The following is a 17756-nucleotide window of genomic DNA, read 5'->3' as shown; positions in this document are numbered from 1 at the left end:
TTTTTTAAGCCTCAAGCCTGGTCCATTGCTATCTTAACACGTTTTAAACGTTTAACTTGATTATGAACATGTGTGTGGGGGGGGGGCACACAAGCTCCATGGGCTGGATGTGGAGTTTGGGAACAGCTTGTGGAGTCAATCCCCTCCTGCCAGGTGGGTTCTGGGAACTGACGCTGGTCCTCAGGTTTGGTGGCAGGCACCGTTATTCGCTGAGCCATCTTGCCATCAGAGCTATTTTAATGCTGTTATTTGGAATCTCTCAAGTCGGCAACCTTCACAGCAAAGGAATTCACTCTGCTGGAATTCCTGCTTTTCCGCTGGCAAGAGGTGTTACCAGGCTTGAGAGCGAGGGACTCTGGTGTCCCCTGTTCCAAAGCCCACATCCTTTTCTGTTTGTTGAAACAAGGTCTCACATGTCTCAGGCTGGCTGGAACTCGCTATATGTTGAAGATGACCTCAAACTCCAGATCTTCCAGCCTCTGCCTCCCAAGTGCTGGGGTTATGCCTAGTTTATTAGGTGCTGTGGGTGTAATCCAGGGCCTCGGGCATACCAGGCGAGCTTTCTACCACTGTAAGCCATTGAGCCATATGGGGGTGAGTCCACCCCAGTGCAACCTTAATCTCTCTTGTCTTTCTGTGCTGTCTGGTTTTTCCAGGCCTTCCCCTTGGAATTGTACTTTTTTTTCTAGGCTAAAAAAAAAAAAAAAAAAAAAAAAATTTCCAAAGATGGAGGTGGTGGTACACACCTGAAATACCAACACTCAAGAGGCTGGGGCAGAAGGATCTTGAAGCTAGCCTGGGCTAAATAACGAGACTTTGTCTAAATATATACATAAGAAAAAAAAAACACCCAAAGTACATTTTTTTTTCTGAATATGTTGCTTTTACACCAGCATGAAGCAAAAATTTGGGGGAGAGAATAAAAGGGTAGGGAGATCGACAAGGTGAACCATGTTAGGTCTGCTACCACCCCAATGACTTCCTGTCCTCATTTTGATTGACTACCTGGTTTGTGGCATCCAACAATGTTAGTCAATTCCTCCCTCTACAACGTCTGTTGTCTTCCACGGTTCACACGGTCCCCTGTGATTCTTTCAAGCTTCACAGGCCTTAAACTTGCCAAGTATCTGAGGCTAGCTAGCATGGAACCTCTGGTCTTCCTGCCTCCAGCTCCCAGCGCAGGGATTACAGCTGTGGCCCACCACCGAAGGCTGAGGATTTCGGATGTCATTTCTCTGTCCCTGCACACCTGTTGCTCTCAGAACGCTCTTGCCCCGGGAAAGCCCCCAAATGCTCCGAGACCTCCTCAAACACATCTCTAGACAGCCTCCTCCAGAAAGACTGCGCTAAGCTCTGGAAATGTTCTTATCTGGGGCTCACAGCTTCAACGGTTAGCAAAGGACCCACGAGGAGCCTCGCCCACTGGCCCAATCGCTCATCTGTCATTCCTTGCCACACATAAACATCCTGACCCGATAAACATGCTCAGAGAATAGATTCTGGGGCAGTGTCTTGTTTGCAACACACACACAAGCTGACAGCTTGAGCCTGGGGCTACCAGTCGCCCTAACCTGTAGCCCCCAGACCTTCCTGCTGGAGTCGGGTCTGGCCTTATTGCCCCGGCCAGAGGGGAGGGAGGGTTCCAGGGTGGAGTGGTGAGGAAGGCGGGGCTTGCGCCCCAGAGTAGTTGTCCCGGGCCGGGGACGGAAGTTGCACCACCACAGTACGATTACTTTCAGTTTTGTTTCTCTTGCAGGTAGTCAACTGCTGGCGGTAGCGGGATTTCGGGGCTCCCCGGTCCTGCTGGGAGAGTCCAGGATCAGCTGTGGCTGGGTAAGGAGAGCCCGGGAAGGCGGATGGGGTTAAGAGCCAGCACCCAGAAAGACTAGCCTGGGGGGAGGGGAGGGAGGAAAGGGGAAGTGAGAAAGCCCGGGAGAGGGAAAGGAAGGGAGGGGAGAGAGGGCAGAGGGGACCTGAGAAGCTTGGGAGGACAAGCTTGGAGCCAGGCCCTGTCCCTCAGCCTCCCACCTCCCACCTTGTGTCCTGAATCCTACACTCACTGAGTGTAGACAACCGCACCCCCACCCCCCACTCCGAGTTTGTTTGTTTTTTTTTCCTCCCAACACTGGGGAAAAAGAAAAGTGATCGCTCTCATTCTCTCTCTCAAGGCTAGATCTCTCTGTAGGGCAAGCTCAACCAGAACTCACTATTGTAGCCCCAGGCTGTCCTGAAACTCACTTTTAAACCCAGGCTAGCCTCAAATTTGTGGCAAGCTTCCTGTCTCGGGCTCCAGCTTTCTTTATTAAGTCGCCACCGTGCTGGGGACTTACAGTACCTTCCCTCCAGGGGATTCTAGAATGAGTTTGGTAGGAATGGTAAAATTAGAGGACTCCAGGAGTCAGGCCAGATCTACATGACCCCCAGGTCCAGGAAAAGGAAGGAGATGAACTTTTTCTCCCTGAGCCTTCATCTTGATCTGTTGTTATTTTCAAAGCTAGATGGGGCAGGAAGTAGGGCCCCTTCCACCCTCCCAGGACACCCTCCCAGACAGATGGATGGACAAAGACTGCGGGACCCTGTCCAACATCGAAAAGCACAGTGCTCGCATGCCCCTGACCTGTGTGTCCTTCCTGGCTGCCCCTTGAGTCCTAGCACCCACTGATAACAGGACCCATGGCAAGGTGAACGTGGTGGTGCTTGCCTGTGATGTGAGCACGCAGGAGACTGAGGCAGGAGGAGCACAAGCTTGGAGCTAGACCCAGGAGCAGGGCTGCCTAGCTCACAAGAAGCCCTAGGTTGCTTCTCCAGTGCTACATAAACTTCCCAGGGCTCCGGAAGTGGAGGCAGGAAGTTCAGAAGGTCAAGGTCATCCTGGGCTACTTGGCCAAGTTTGAGGCCAGCCTGGGCTACATGAGACGGGAAGGGCTTGGGCTACACCTACCTTTGGCCCTTGACCTGGTATGTTACTAATTAGAGTATTCTATCTCTGAGGCCTGGGGGCTACCTGGTCTCATCTTTCCCACAGGCTCAGCACTTCCTACAGCCGGTCGCATGTTTACGTTTGGTGAGTGTCTGTAAAGAGAACAAAGTGGAAGAAAAAAACCCTTCCCCTGGTATCTAGTGCCTCCCACAAGCCAGAACGTACCAAACATCCAGGTGAGTGTGGACACCAGGAAAGAGTAGGGGAGGGGCTAGGATGAAGTGTGTTTGTGGGGCGGGGGAAGACAGGACCAAGCTAGGGACTTGGCCCAGGTATCTCTGACTTCTGCCCCTTCCCTTATAGCATGAACTCCAAAGACTCCTCCCCAACTCTGCTGGAAGCTCTGAGCAGCGATTTCCTAGCCTGTAAAATCTGCCTGGAGCAGTTACACACACCCAAGACTCTGCCATGCCTACATACCTATTGCCAGGACTGTCTGGCACAACTGGACATCGGTGGTCAGGTCCGCTGCCCCGAGTGTCGGGAGATTGTGCCTGTACCCGCCGAAGGGGTGGCCGCCTTTAAGACCAACTTCTTTGTCAATGGGCTCTTGGATCTTGTCAAGGCCAGAGCTCCCGGAGACGTCCATTCAGGGAAGCCAACTTGCGCTCTGTGCCCTCTGGTGGGAGGCAAGAGCTCTGGGGGACCCGCCACAGCCAGGTGCCTGGACTGTGCCGACGACTTATGCCAGGCCTGTGCCGATGGGCATCGCTGCTCCCGGCAGACCCATAAGCACCGTGTCGTTGACTTGGTGGGTTACAGAGCCGGGTGGTATGATGAAGAGGCTCGAGAGCGCCAGGCGTCCCAGTGTCCCCAGCACCCAGGGGAAGCCCTCTGCTTCCTCTGTCAACCTTGTTCTCAGTTGCTCTGCAAGGATTGCCGCCTGGGTCCCCATATCGATCACCCCTGCTTGCCCCTAGCGGAAGCAGTGCGTTCCAGGAAGCCAGGCCTTGAGGAGTTATTGGCAGGTGTGGACAGCAATCTGGTGGAGCTAGAAGCCACTCGGGTGGCAGAAAAGGAAGCCCTGGCCTTGCTTCGGGAGCAGGCAGCCAGTGTGGGGACTCAGGTGGAGGAGGCAGCTGAACGAATCCTCAAGTCCCTGCTGGCCCAGAAGCAGGAAGTGCTGGGACAACTCCGGGCCCTTGTGGAGGCTGCTGAGGAGGCTACCAGGGAGAGGTTGACCAAAATAGAGCGCCAGGAGCAGGTGGCCAAGGCGGCGGCTGCCTTTGCCCGTCGAGTGCTCAGCTTGGGTCTAGAGGCCGAGATCCTTTCGCTGGAGGGAGCAATCACACAGCGCCTGCGCCAGCTTCAGGATGCTCCCTGGACGTCTGGGCCCACCCGCTGTGTGCTGCCCCAGCTAGAGCTCCATCCCGGGCTCGAGGACAAGAACTGCCACCTGCTCCGACTCATCTTTGAGGAGCCTAAACAATCCCCGAAGGACAGCGGGAAGGGTGGGGCTGGTACCCAAGGAGGGGATGAAGCTCAAGGCCAAGGGGACGATAGAACCAAGATAGGGAAGCAGGGTGGAGCCCAGCCCCTGACTCCCAAAGAAGGCAAAGACCAGAACCCCCAAGAAGATGATGGGGTCTTCATCGAAAGGGGTAACAGGCCTAACAAGAAGAAGAAGTGCAAAGGCAGAGGCAAGTCTGTTTCTCGGGAGCCCAGCCCCATCCTGAGGCCAAACCTAGAAGGTTCCGGCCTCCTCCCTCGGCCTGTGTTTTCCTGGAGTTTCCCCACGAGGATGCCCGGGGACAAGCGCTCCCCTCGCATCACTGGACTCTGTCCCTACGGCCCCCAGGAAATCTTGGTGGCAGATGAGCAGAACAGGGTCTTGAAACGCTTCTCCCTCAATGGGGACTACAAAGGCACAGTGCAGGTCCCCGAGGGCTGTTCCCCGTGCAGCGTGGCTGCCCTGCAGAATGCAGTGGCTTTCTCTGCCAATGCAAAACTCTATCTTGTCAGTCCTGACGGAGAAATTCAGTGGCGCAGGTCCCTGAGCCTCACCCAGTCCAGCCACGCCGTGGCCGCAATGCCATGTGGAGACCGAGTAGCTGTCAGTGTGGCAGGCCATGTGGAGGTATACAAGAAAGATGGCAGCCTGGCTACCCGCTTTATCCCTGGAGGCAAGGCTAGCCGGGGCCAGCGGGCACTGGTGTTCCTAACCACCAGCCCCCAGGGCAATTTTGTAGGGTCAGATTGGCAGCAGAATAGCGTGGTTTTCTGTGATGGGTTAGGTCAGGTGATCTGGGAATACAAGGGCCCTGGGTTACATGGCTGCCAGCCAGGTTCTGTGTCTGTGGATAAGAAGGGCTACATATTTCTGACCCTTCGAGAGGTAAACAAGGTGGTGATACTGGATCCCAAGGGGTCACTTCTTGGTGACTTCCTAACAGCATACCATGGCCTGGAAAAGCCCCGGGTAACCACCATGGTAGACGGCAAGTACTTGGTGGTGTCACTTAGCAATGGGACCATCCATGTCTTTAGGGTCAGGTTTCCTGACAGCTAAAGCGGCTTTTGGCTGGGGTGGGGGGCAGGTGGGGAGGGAGGGAGGGAGGGAGGGAAGGAAAAAGGGAGGGAGGGAGGGAGGGAGGGAGGGAGGGAGGGAGGGCATAATAGAAGCAGAGCCACCTATAGGATGAGTTGGCCAAGGGCATTTTCCCAACTAGCAAAATGCTTGTTCCTTTTGTGATGTACAGGGATAGAAGCTACTAAGAGTAGTGTTGGCTGGCAATAGCTTTGAGCACACAGCAGATGCCAGCAGTCAACCAAACTGCTTGCTTTGGAACAATTCCTGCAGCTAAGGCTGCTGCTGTAGTTTTAGGTGTTTTGAGATTTAGAAGCCTGATTCTTGATTTGTATTCTTCAGAACCATTCCTGGGATGGGGTCAGGACTCCTCTGTAAAGCACTTGCCTAGAACTCACCAATGAGAGACTCAGTAGTAGAGTGCCTGCTAGGTTCTACCAGTGAGGAGTCTGGGCATGGCTCACTGTAGAGGGCTTGTCTAGAATGCACCAATGAGGGTGGGGGCGTGGCTCAGTGGTAGAGCCCCTGCCTAGAATCCCCCAATGAGGGGCTGGGGGCGTGGCTCAGTGGTAGAGCCCCTGCCTAGAATCCCCCAATGAGGGGCTGGGGGCGTGGCTCAGTGGTAGAGCCCCTGCCTAGAATCCCCCAGGGAGGGGTTGGGGGCGTGGCTTGGTCTTAGAAGACTTGGCTAGCCTGCTGAAAGTCCTGAAGTCAATTCCCAGGCATATCTTCCTTCCTAAAAAACAAAAGAAAACAAAACAAAACCTTGGAGCAGGTGAAAGAGAATCCTAAGGGAGATAACATAAGTCATCCTCCAAGCAAAGGAAGACCAAGTATACGTCAAGATATGTTAGGCATGCTGGAAAGAAGGTGAGAACTGGCCATTCTCAAGGGGAACATGGGGTCAGAGGAGGCCAGAGATCTCAGAACAACAATAGCATTGCCAATCCATCGGAGTAGAAACTCCCTCAATGAAGTATGGGGTCAGAGGTCAGGGGTCAGAGAGTGCAGGCACAAGCAGAAGTGGAGGTATGAGATCAAATCCAGATGCAGCATCACACACACTCACACACACCTGTTATCCCAGCACTTGGGAAGCTGAGGCAGGAGGATTATATGTTTGAGCCCAGCCTGGGCTATACGCAGAGACTGTTAAAAAAAAAAAAAAAAGCTGGACTCTCTCCCAACTCTCAGGCACCAGCTTCTGTCCCACAGAGACTCCATCTTTGGCCGCATGTTCAAGTGGTTCAGCAAAGATGCCCAACGTTAAGAGGGAGTCGAACTCTTCCAGATGGTGGTTGAAAGGTGTCAGCATCCACACTCGTGGGTCCTGTCCAGAGGGCAGGGTTGCCTCGGCAGTGACCGTCCTTGAGTGTTTCACCAAGTGCATGGACTACACGCCATCCTCCCTTCGGTACCCACAAACCAGACATCTCTCGAGTTTTCAGAAGGCATCGAAGCCCTCAGAAGCCATGATGATAAGATCCACGTGGTGCTGATTAAGGCTTGCCAGCCAGAGACACAGCAGATGATGGGGGAGGGATGCTTATAGTTGTTGGTGAAGCCCACGGACACCCACCCCCAAGGTGATCAAAGTCTGCATCAACTGGTTCTAGTCGGACCAGAAGTTCTTGAAGATGGGAGCAGAACCTTTTCAGAGACACTAGTCTTCACGAAGCTCAGTGAGCTGAGGAGTAGCCAGGCTGGCCGGGGTCCCCTCACAAAGAAGATGTCCAGTGTCTGCAGGAGACAGGGTCAGAAGTGTTGGTGAACAGGGTATGTCAGCGTATGGCAAAGGAATATCCTGCTGACTTCCTGGGCCTGCAGGAAATGCAGGGATTCTTGGGTCTCTAGGATATCAGCGAGACTCGGGCGTTTAAGTCCGAGATGCCAGACGGACATTGTGAATGAAGTGTTGGCCAATGGCATCACCTGGCTGATGATAAGAGTGGGTCTGAAGGACTCCCTGACATCCTTGCAGGCTACGAAGGCTGGAGATCTCGATGGCACTGTTTGGGCGTGACTGCGATGAGGGGCGTGGACGACGTTGAGTGGGTGCTTGGCAGGGGCAAGATCACAAGGTCGTCACACACTCCAGCCCCTTCCCCACCATCAACAGGAAGATCACAGGTGCGGACACCAAGAAAGAAATGGCAATTCAGCCTGCCTAACATGCCGCTGGCCCGTAACCGCTTCATTCAGGTAAAGCTGGAGGACCGCGAGCTGCCCACTGACCTGCCCCCACTCCTCACCCCACCTTCTCAGCAGAGACACACATGATCCACCCCCCACCCTGAGCCGCTGGCTCTTCCCTCCCACCATCGCTGCACCTGCCCAGGTGGGCGGGGCCTGGGGCGGAGATTAGGGAGGTCCAACGTCTCCATGATTTCAAGGTCCATAAAGATTAGCCATGTTCCCTTAGCTCTAAAATAAGAGAAACACCATGTATCTTTTAAGGCCATTATGGGCCCAACGGAAAGGCATTAGTGATGCTTGGATGAATGGTGGGATTTAATACGCAAAAAATGGATATCTGTAATATATAATCTTAGAGGCAAATCACAAAACCACTAAACAGATAGTTAGCCAATCTGAAGTTAAATAGGATTTAACTTTTAAATAGGATGTGACATTTAAACAGATTATGAAATCTCTATAAGACTTTTCTTATGCTTTCTGTTTCCTGGAATCTTGTTTATTTATGCTTTTTGTTAGCTATCTTGGCAAAATCCCTTTTCAGAAATGTTAGCCTTTATGTGAATGAAGTGATGTGATTTCATCTGTGACAGGAGGGGTCTGGGGAGGCGCTGAAGCCCAAAGGCCAGCATGGGAGAATCTGGGAAGTCAGCAGTGATGGATGGGGGACCTAAGGCGGGAGGAGGCATAAAACTCTGGAGATACGCTTGGAGGTGAGTCGCAGTCACCTCAGTGTTTTTAATCTGTGGCAGCGTCTTTGGATGAAGACGGTAGGGGTGGCTTTGGAGGGTGTGTTTAGCCAGGGGGCTATGGAGAAATGAGGCTGAAGAGACATTTAAGGTAGGGATTATTATGACACAGTGTGTGTGTGAGACACAGGGGCCTTTGGAATAAAGTCCAGATGGAAGTTTAAGGATAGAGAAGGGACATCTTTTTCTGGACAGAATTCCCTGTTTGTAGAAACCAATGTAGGGAATCACCAATGTCCAGATTTGATTACATATAAAATTTAAAAGCTAGATATGGAGGTGCAAGCCTGGTATAATCCCCAGGACTCAGTTGGTGAGAGCAGAATTGTGAGTTCAAGGCCAGCCTAGGCTCCATAGTGAGCCCCTTCAAGTGGGGCTCTGGCTCTCAGTTGGTAGAGTGCTTGCCTGGCATAACCGACCCCTGGGTTCGATCCCCAGCACTGAATAAAAACAGGTATAGCACATACCTACAGTCCTGGCAGTCAGTCGGAATGGGAGACTCACAAGTCCATGGTTATCCTTGGCTAACCTAGCAAATTCCAAACCAGCCAAGGCTACGTGAGACCTTGGCTAAAACAAAACCAACAAAACTGCTCTTAAAAAAGCAAATGAACAACAACAACAAAAATGAATGAATAAATAAATAAATAAATAAATAAATAAGCTAACATAAAAATATATACACAGCAAAGCATAAGGGAAGACATGAGGGCCAGTAAGATTACAAACAACAGAGAATTTTGATTTGATGAGGAAAAGCTGAAATACCAGTTAAAAAAAAGGACACCTATCTGGACAAAGAAGAAAATAGTTTAGATACCCAGGGGAAGTATCTATGAGCAAGGACTTATAAAATGAAAAAGAATTCATCAAATAAAACCACTGGCATACGCCAAAGATAAAAGTTACAGATGTGTTCTGAAGAAACATGTAGATTCCTGGCACTATGAAATAATGCCTCCCAGAGAGTCATTTAGCAATATTTGCCACAGGAGGATTTTTTTATTTATTTATTTTTTTTTTGGGATGATTGTAAAACTATGTTAATCTCAGCCTGCCTAGAATTCCCCAGTGAGTGGCTCACTGGTAGAGTGCTTACTTGATATTTGTTCCGTCTCTAGCACTGGGGCGGGGGCAGGGGGCGAGGATGTCATCCCCCTTTGGGGAATGCATTCTGGGAAGATAATTCAGTAGCAGAAAAACATTTGCAGAGAGACCTTTACAGCTGCTTCATTAACTGGAAACCCCTCCGTGGTGAGGCAGCGGCTGAATAGATTGTGGTTTGATAGAATGAACGTCTGTGGATCACAACTATGAAAAGTATTTGGAAGAAAAGTATGTGATGTAGTCATAAGAGAGAGCACAGGGCTGGGGAGACAGCTCAGTGGCTAAGAACGCTTGCTATCCAGTCTCGAGGACCTGAGTTCAAATCCCCAACACCCATATAAAAAGCCAGGTGTGGCCACGTGTACCAGAGCTATAAGGGTAGGGGGCAGAGTCTGAGATCTGTTTACTGCCAGGCTTACAGGTTCATCGAGAGACCCTGACTCCAAGTAATAGGAGAGTAACAGCATGGACCCTTGGTGTCCTGTGGACCTTGTGCAGGTGCGCACACGTGCACTCATGCATGCACGCACAAGGAAAGACTGACCGGGCAGATTCTGATTGCGTAATGTGAGCCACTGGTGGGACTGTGTCCAAATAGTTGCCAGGCAGACAATGGATTCCCAATCTGTAAATAGTCAATGATTTGTTTCGGAGGTTACATCTTTTTGAGTTATTTTGGGCTGGTACTCACATCTGTACATTTCCATTTCAGTTAGTATTATATGCTTGAAGACTTCTATAAATAATATTTAAGAATAACTAACTAGTTGGCCAGATGTGATAGTGCACACTGGTAACTCTAGCACATAGAGTGAGGCAGGAGGATTGCTATTTTGGGACCGGGTGGTCTCCACAGATGATGGGATGGCTATGAAGTTCTGAGCATTCTCGAAAGTCTTGAATCTCCTGACCAATCCAGACCAAGTAGTAGGGATAAAGAACCAAATGGGATCAGAGCAGTTGTATAAAGGGGCAGACAGTGTGTGTGTGTTGTCATTCTCTGTCTGCACAGGCAAGTGCTCATTAAACGTCTGTGAAGTGACTTAATGTGTAGAGAGGGCTCTGACACTCAGTATGCCACAACCTTAAGCCAGCCAAACTGCAGAAATCTTGACTTGTGGGAAGTCTCCAGCAGGGGGCACTATTGTGCCTCTCAAGATAGACTTCAAAAGCAGAGAGAGAGAGATGATTGAGGTGTCCGCCTTCCTTTTGGGAAAGGAGGCGTAAGAGACAAGACTGTAGGGGCTTCTTGCCGGTATTTTGTGTAGCAGCAAAGATGCAGAGGTTCTCGGGAACCTGTATTGGGAGTGCACGTGTGGTGTGTGTGTGTGTTTGTGTGTGTGTGTGTGTGTGTGTGTGTGGTATTTCAGTGAGAGATCTTCAGAAATGAAGCCAGGCATGGTAGTGTAGGCTGCAGTCCCAGCAAAGTTGGGAGACTGAGGCAGGACGATAGCAGATTCAAGTCTTCCCTCAACAACTTAGGAAGACAATATTTTTTAAAAAAATAAAAAGAGGGTTTGAGCTGGTCGGGCACAGAGGGCTTGCTTAGGTTTCCCCAGTGAGGGGCTGGAGTATGACTCAGCGGTAGAGGTTTTGCCAACAGAAAGAGGGAGGAATCTCCTGATTCTGAAAGCGAATCCCCCAAATGCTAAAGAGACAGAGAACCAAGCGCTTCTTGGGGACCCTTGCAAGATGAAGGGAGATGCTAAACTCATAGCTTATATGCTCAATATTTGTATTACTTTCCAGAAGTTACACAAACAAGTCACTCAGCAAAACATACAAGTGACCACAGAAGCACAGGGAACCAATGGCCCCATGGCTAAGAGCCAGGGACATTCTCACAGCCAGCTGGGAATCAGCTGCTCTGACCGAGGACCAATTACCCTGACATTTCAGGAAAGTTTGTTGTTGTTGTTGTTGTTGTTGTTGTTTTAAAACCATGGCAAGAGTGGCCATATTTATCTTTGGATAGTTTATAGAAAATAGGATTTGGGGGAGGTGGGGCAAGCGTATGCTCTTTCACTGGTAAATCTATTATTTAATGCTATCATTTCCTTAATCCCTATGGGCACAATTCTGAATGTACATATGGCCAGGAGAAGTTTGATTTTTTTTTTTAATGTGCTAAAGGAAATGGGTAATATTGGCGAGCTGAGCTAGATGGAATTTGATTGACGGGTGGCAGGGGCCAAGGTGCCTGGCCATCTCTCTTTGGCAGGGAAGTTGAAGGTGGAAGCAGTCCTCTAAGTGGGAATTGAAGAGAGGAGGTGCAGACCTGAGAAGTAGGGAGAAAACTCCCTTACCTTAGCTGGTGGCAAACTGCCAGAGAAAGCAGTTGGAAGTGAGCGCGCTCTCTTCCCAGTGGAAGATGCTAGATCTTCAGGAACTTGGGATCCACCTGGGATTGGTGGAGCAGAGACGTCAGTGGCATCAGATATTCCTCTCCTCACATATTGGGCGAAGTATCTTGGTGACCAAGTAGAAGAGGGTGGGCATATACAGGGAAGAAGACCAGAAGAAGGTGGAACTTTGGGAAGACAACACAAGGTGTCTCCAGAGGACGTTGTAGCCAGTTATCTTAGGGACCAGGAGAGAGTGGGTTGAGGAGAGATCCTGAGGGTCAGCCCTGCCCACTTCTCAGTTGTCATGGGACCAAGTGCCTATGCTGTGAAGCCTTATAGTTCTATACATTGTACCTCCTGTTTCTAATAAAGTTCTCTGGAACCATTTCTGAATCAATTACTCTTGTGTACCTAGCCTTGTTTGCTTTCATGGTGCCGAGAAAGAAGACCGAGACCCAAAGCAGTCTGGGAAAGAGGGTTTATTTCAGCTTTCAGCTTGTAGGAACGCGGAGGCAGGAACCTGATGTCAAGAGCTGATGCAGAGGCCATGGAAGGATGCTGCCCCGCCCTGGCTTGCTCAGAGGCCAGAAGTCAGATGCCAATGGTTGTGAGCTGCCATGTGAGTGCTAGCAATTGAAACCAACTCCTCTGGAAAAGTAGCCAGTGTTCTTAACCACTAAGCCATCCTCTCTAGGCCCCTGGATTGCTCTTTTATGCAATGCAACTGGGGCCCATCTGCTGATCACCCTTAATGGGCTGGGCCCTGCTACATCAACTGTCAATCAAGAAAATGTCCCACAGGCTCCCTTCTGGCCAGTCTAATGGAGGCAGTTCCTCACTGACATTCCTCCTCCTGGATGACTCTAGTTTGTGTCAGGTTGACAGGAAAGCTAGCCAGCACAGTGGCTGTGACTGAAAGTACCTCACAGGGACTAGGGAGATGGCTCAGAGAGTAAAGCATTTGCCAAATGAAGCACGAGGGCCTGAATTCAGATCCCCAGCCTCCACAGAACAACCGGCTCGCTGATGCATGCCTATGATCCCCCGTGCTGGAGAGGCAGACATGGACAGATCCCTGGAGTTCATGGGTTAGCTCGTCTAGCTGAATCAGCGAGCTTCGAGTTAAGTGAGAGACCCTCTCTCAGATGTGTAGTGACAAGATAGCTGTCACCAAGCCAGATGGCCCGAGTTTGATCCCTGGAATCCACCTGGGTAGAAAGATGGGCTGATTCCTGCAAGCTCTCCTCTGGCTTTCACATGCCCACCATGGCATGTGTGCTCCTGCCCCAAGTACAAACCCAAAATAACATGAATAAAGTGTGTGAGTGTGTGTGTGTATGTGTGTCTGTTTGTGTGTGTGTGGGTCTCTGTGTGTGTTGTGTGAGAGAGGGAGAAGACACCCAGCATTGACTTCTGACTTACATTCCGCACACATAGACATAGCTACACAAAGACACACAGTAACCCTGCAGAAACAAGAGAGAAGGGACGCATCTCAGCTCACAGTTTCAAAGGGTCTCAGTCCGCCATGGCATTAGGAGTGTGTGATAAAGACTCCTTATATCACAGGGAACCAGGAAGTAGTGCAGACTGAAGCCGGGGGACAGATGTAACTTTCCAAAGCTCACCCCCTTGGTGACACACTTCACCACCATGCCCCACCTCTTAAAGTCTCCATCCCCCACCCCACCCCAGCCCCCAGAAGACTACTGCAAGCCAGGGGCAGTTGCTTGGTGGTGGAGAGATGGCTCAGCAGTTGAAAGCATGCACTATTCTAGCAGAGGACCTTAGTCCAGTTTCCAGTATCTCCCTTCACATGAGCCTCCCTTAACTCAAGCTCCAGGGGAGCTGACACCCTCTTTTGGCTTCTGTGGGTACTGCAGGCAGGTGTACATACCCATACTCATAGCTGAAAGTAAATAGAATCTCAAAACATGAGCCTGTGAGAGACATTTCACATTCAAACCGAGACAGATGAGCTCCGGGGCATGGAGAATGTTCAACACCAGTACCTAGGAAGCAGAGATTACCATGGCTGCCTGGTGGTCACTCCCTGGATGGGCACACAGATTCCTTGAAGACACTGTAGAGGAAGAGTGACCACAGCACAGTGATCCTGTGACCCAGACTCCTCTCAGCTCTGCTGTTCTGCAGGGCAAATGGAGCCCTCCAGAGCAACGCTCTGCTTCTGATGTGAGCCTTCCTGAGAGCCATGCACTGAGCCAGCAAGAAGGCACAGCAGGAAAGTTGTGTGCTGCCAAGCCAGAAACCCCACAAGGTGGAGGGAGAGAAGCGACTCCCTCGGGTTGTCCTCTGACCTCCACACATCTGCAGTGGCATACAAACAGGCACACATGCACGCACACACAACCAAGAATGGCTTTGTTTGTTTGTTTGTTTGTTTTTAAGAGACACACGGTAGTGTGCCCTTACAATCCCAGCCCTGGAGATGTGGCTGGTCAGCCTGGTGAGTCCTACTTGTGAGTCCTAGGCCAATGAGGCCAATTCTCAAACATACGAAGTAAATGGAGCCTGAGGCCCGACAGCCATGGCTGTCCGCTGGTTTCCGCTACCTCACGCTGGCTCACACGTGCACAGATACGCCCACACACAAGACAGGAAGATAGAAGGAACAAAGGAGGATGGAGGCCTTGAAGAAGTCTAACACGCAGATGCAGGAAGATAATTCTGAGACAGTTCCCACTCTGGGCTGCCCCTCCCCTCCACTGCCTTGTTCTTCCAGCCAGGACCCCCAGCAAGGAGAAAGAATGACAGCCTGGGAGGGAATGCTGTGAATGGCCTGGCTCAGGGACAGCCTCACTGCTGCAGTGACAGCCTACAGAAGAATTCTGCAATTCATTCTCCGATGACTAAGCGTAGACCTGGGCGCTTGGGCGAGCCCGGGGGAACGTGACTCAGCAGCAAGCTGAGGGGGCCTGGCGGCGACAGGAGACTGCCTCAGTCCATGTGAGCCAAGATTACAGAGAGGACAACTAGTTCCCAGCTTCAAACCCCAAGGCGGAACGCCTGCCTCTGTGGTCAGACCCACGAGGGGCTCGTGCTCCAAGCCATGTGGCTGCGAGCCTCCTCCCTCCAAACCCACTTATCCTGCTGTGCACCAGGGAAGCCACGGCTACACCAGTGTTGGGGGTCACCCCTGCTGCCCACAGCTCTGGCTGAAAAGCCTTGTTGCAGGGAGAGTCTGGGTCCCAGAGAGAGTAGAAGAGACATAGAGAGAGAGGGGGATGAAGGGACTCATCCCAGGCTAGACGCGTGATCGGAGCTTCCTGCCTGCCTTGAGCGGCTGGAGAGGGGAGCTTCCAGGCTTCACCTTTCTAAGGGGCCAACTCCGAAAACATCTTTGCGGATTCAGAAATGACAGTGTCTTATTTTCTCTTCTCCAGACCAGATGGTTCATCATGAGCTATCTGGAGGGGGAAGCAATCCCAGCTAGGCACGGTGAGCCATGCCTGTAATCCCAGCACCTAGGAGGTAGCAGCAATCGGATGTGGAGCTCAAGAGGCAGCCTTAGCTATAGAGCAAGACTCTGTGTCAAACAAAGGACACACGTGAATGGGGAAGGAGAAGGGAAGGGAAAGAGAGGAAAATAGCATTTCGGGGTGGGGTGGAGACAGACAGAGAGAGAGACAGAGGCCATGGTCGTGGCATGGTCATGCAAAGAGAATGTCTCACACACAAGCCATCTCCCTCTACCCCTGGTCCTTGCTGGAGTTTCTAAGCCTGTTCGGCATGGCCAGGCTCCTACACATAACGGGGTAAGGCCTCTGACTCAGGGAGTGTGCATCACGGGTGGCTACTCTCTAACCATCTACAGGCTGCTGAGAAAACACATCTTGTGCCAACCCTAGTTCCTTCCATGCAGCTTGAATTCCATCCTTCCGAGTTACTGGCAACTTTGTAGTTGGGGTGAAGCGAAGCCCTGCGGCCAAACGGATCCCTTTCCTTAGGGGGAAAGTGTGAGGAAGACTGTGGTAGCTCAAATCTGGGAAGAAAAGATGGCAAGTTCCTCTAGGAGATCTTTCTCTTGCAGGGTTTATTTAGTTCTGAGATGGTTTCAGGTAGCCCAGGCTGGCCTCACACTCCCTCTGTAGCAGAGGATGAGGCAAGCACAGAACCAACTGAGATACATCCCTATCTCTGCCCTGCTTTTTTGTTTTTGTTTTGTGGAGTGGGGTTGTTGTTTGGTTTATTGTTGTTGTGATGCTGTGGTTTTTCTTTTTTTTTCTTTTTTTTCTTTTTCTTTTTTTTTTTTTTTTTTTTTTTTTTTTTGGCTGTTGTTTCTTGAGGCAGGGTCCCTGGCTTCAAAATTGTGACAATCCTCCTGCCTCAGACTCCAGAGCATTGGGATGGTATGCAGGAGACACCACAATTGGCTCCTTCTGGCTTTATGGAATAGATCCTTGCTACATGAAGCCTGAGCTGGACTTCAATTCAAGATCCTCCAGCCTCCGACTCCTGAATGTTGGGGTTGTAGACATGCGCCCCCACACAAGCTAGGAGCTTTGTTTGCTCGTGGATAGCTGGTAATTCCTTAGAATAACACCCGGACAGCAGGGGAGATGGCACAGTAGGCAAGAGAACTCGGGGCATGCGTCAGCATCTGCATCAGCGTCGGAGTTCGATTCCCTAGCACCCACCTAAGAAGCCAGGCATGCACACAAGCCTGAACCCCAGTTCTGGGGCTAGGGGGCAGAGACAGGAGGATCACTGGGCGTCCTTGTCTAGCTCCAGGTACAGCGAGAGACACCGTACCAAAGGACTAAGACACTAACATCCTCCCCTATGCACACATGTGTGACAGACACACACACACACACATATGCAAATGTGCACATACAAGATAATCAAAACAAGTCAGACTTAAGAGAACAGATCCTAAGATATATGTGAATATATTGGATAGATGGATGGGTGGATGGATGGATGGATGGATGGATGGATGGATGGATGGATGAATGGATGAATGGATGCTATCTAGGAGCACTAGGTCTAAGCCAGGCCCCTTTCTACCCTTGTGTGTTAGCCACACACTCTCCCTGGTTCTACACAGTTGGTCTTACTGCTTATTTCCAGGCTGTGAAACGTGAGAGTACAGAATTATGTGACACATGCAAAATCGCCAGGAGCCGGGCAGAGGCCAGAGCCCTCCAGGGCTTACTGAGGCCAACTGTTACCACAGCCTGACAAGGGAAAGCTACACTGGAGACCTTCCCAAGAAGCAAAGCCACACCCCATATCTGATCTGACTAATTTCTCCCCCCCCCACGTTCCCCCTGTGTGTGTGTGTCTGTCTGTCTATATGTATGTATGTATCTCTCTGTATGTATCTCTGTGTCTCTGTCTGTCTCTGTGTGTGTCTATCTCTCTGTTTCTGTCTCTGTGTCTCTCTGTCTCTCTGTGTGTGCCTATCTTCCTGTCTCTGTCTCTATGTCTATCTCTCTGTGTCTCAGTCTCTCTGCCTCTGTCTGTCTGTCTTCTGTCTGCCTGCCTGCCCCATCTCTCTCTGTGTGTGTGCATATGTGTATATGTATGTATGTATGTGTGTATATGTTTATGTGTGTATGTGTGTATATGTATATGTATGTATGTGTGTGTATGTATGTATATGTGTGTATGTATGTATATGTGTGTATGTATATGTGTGTGTATGTACGTATATGTGTGTGTATGTATGTATATGTGTGTGTATATGTGTGTGTATATGTGTGTGTATATATGTGTGTGTCTTTCCAACTTCTCATGGTTCACCACTCCAGCTCCCTCCATATTCCTCTGCTCTGATATGTAGATTCTCTTCATCTGGGGAGAAACAGGAGATGGCTGGTGATGGC

General features: G+C 50.7%; 1 protein-coding gene across 3 annotated transcripts; it reads left to right on the top strand.

The window, feature by feature from the left end:
* Positions 1-1482: 1482 nt before the first annotated feature.
* Positions 1483-6659, top strand: Trim56 (tripartite motif-containing 56). Of its 3 annotated transcripts, XM_011240883.2 has the most exons (4): positions 1483-1603; positions 1757-1833; positions 3026-3156; positions 3284-5509. In XM_011240883.2, exon 4 carries the CDS (start codon positions 3285-3287, stop codon positions 5487-5489), a length of 2205 nt encoding a protein of 734 aa, XP_011239185.1. In that variant the 5' UTR covers positions 1483-1603; positions 1757-1833; positions 3026-3156; position 3284; the 3' UTR covers positions 5490-5509. The 3 variants fall into 3 exon arrangements, with proteins under 3 accessions (XP_011239185.1, XP_006504504.1, NP_958761.1); XM_006504441.4 differs by lacking the exon at positions 1483-1603 and having other exon boundaries at positions 1627-1833; NM_201373.4 differs by lacking the exon at positions 1483-1603 and having other exon boundaries at positions 1738-1833; positions 2992-3156; positions 3284-6659.
* The last annotated feature ends 11097 nt before the right edge of the window (positions 6660-17756 follow it).

This window comes from Mus musculus, chromosome 5 (genome assembly GCF_000001635.26).
Source record: "Mus musculus strain C57BL/6J chromosome 5, GRCm38.p6 C57BL/6J".
NCBI classification, from domain to species: domain Eukaryota; kingdom Metazoa; phylum Chordata; class Mammalia; order Rodentia; family Muridae; genus Mus; species Mus musculus.
The sequence above is the reverse complement of the archived record's forward strand: the minus strand, read 5'-3'. Positions and strand labels throughout refer to the sequence as shown.

Bases quoted from the DNA above. Each gene is read 5' to 3' on its own strand.
- Trim56 (NM_201373.4), top strand. From the start codon at position 3,285: ATGAACTCCAAAGACTCCTCCCCAACTCTGCTGGAAGCTCTGAGCAGC.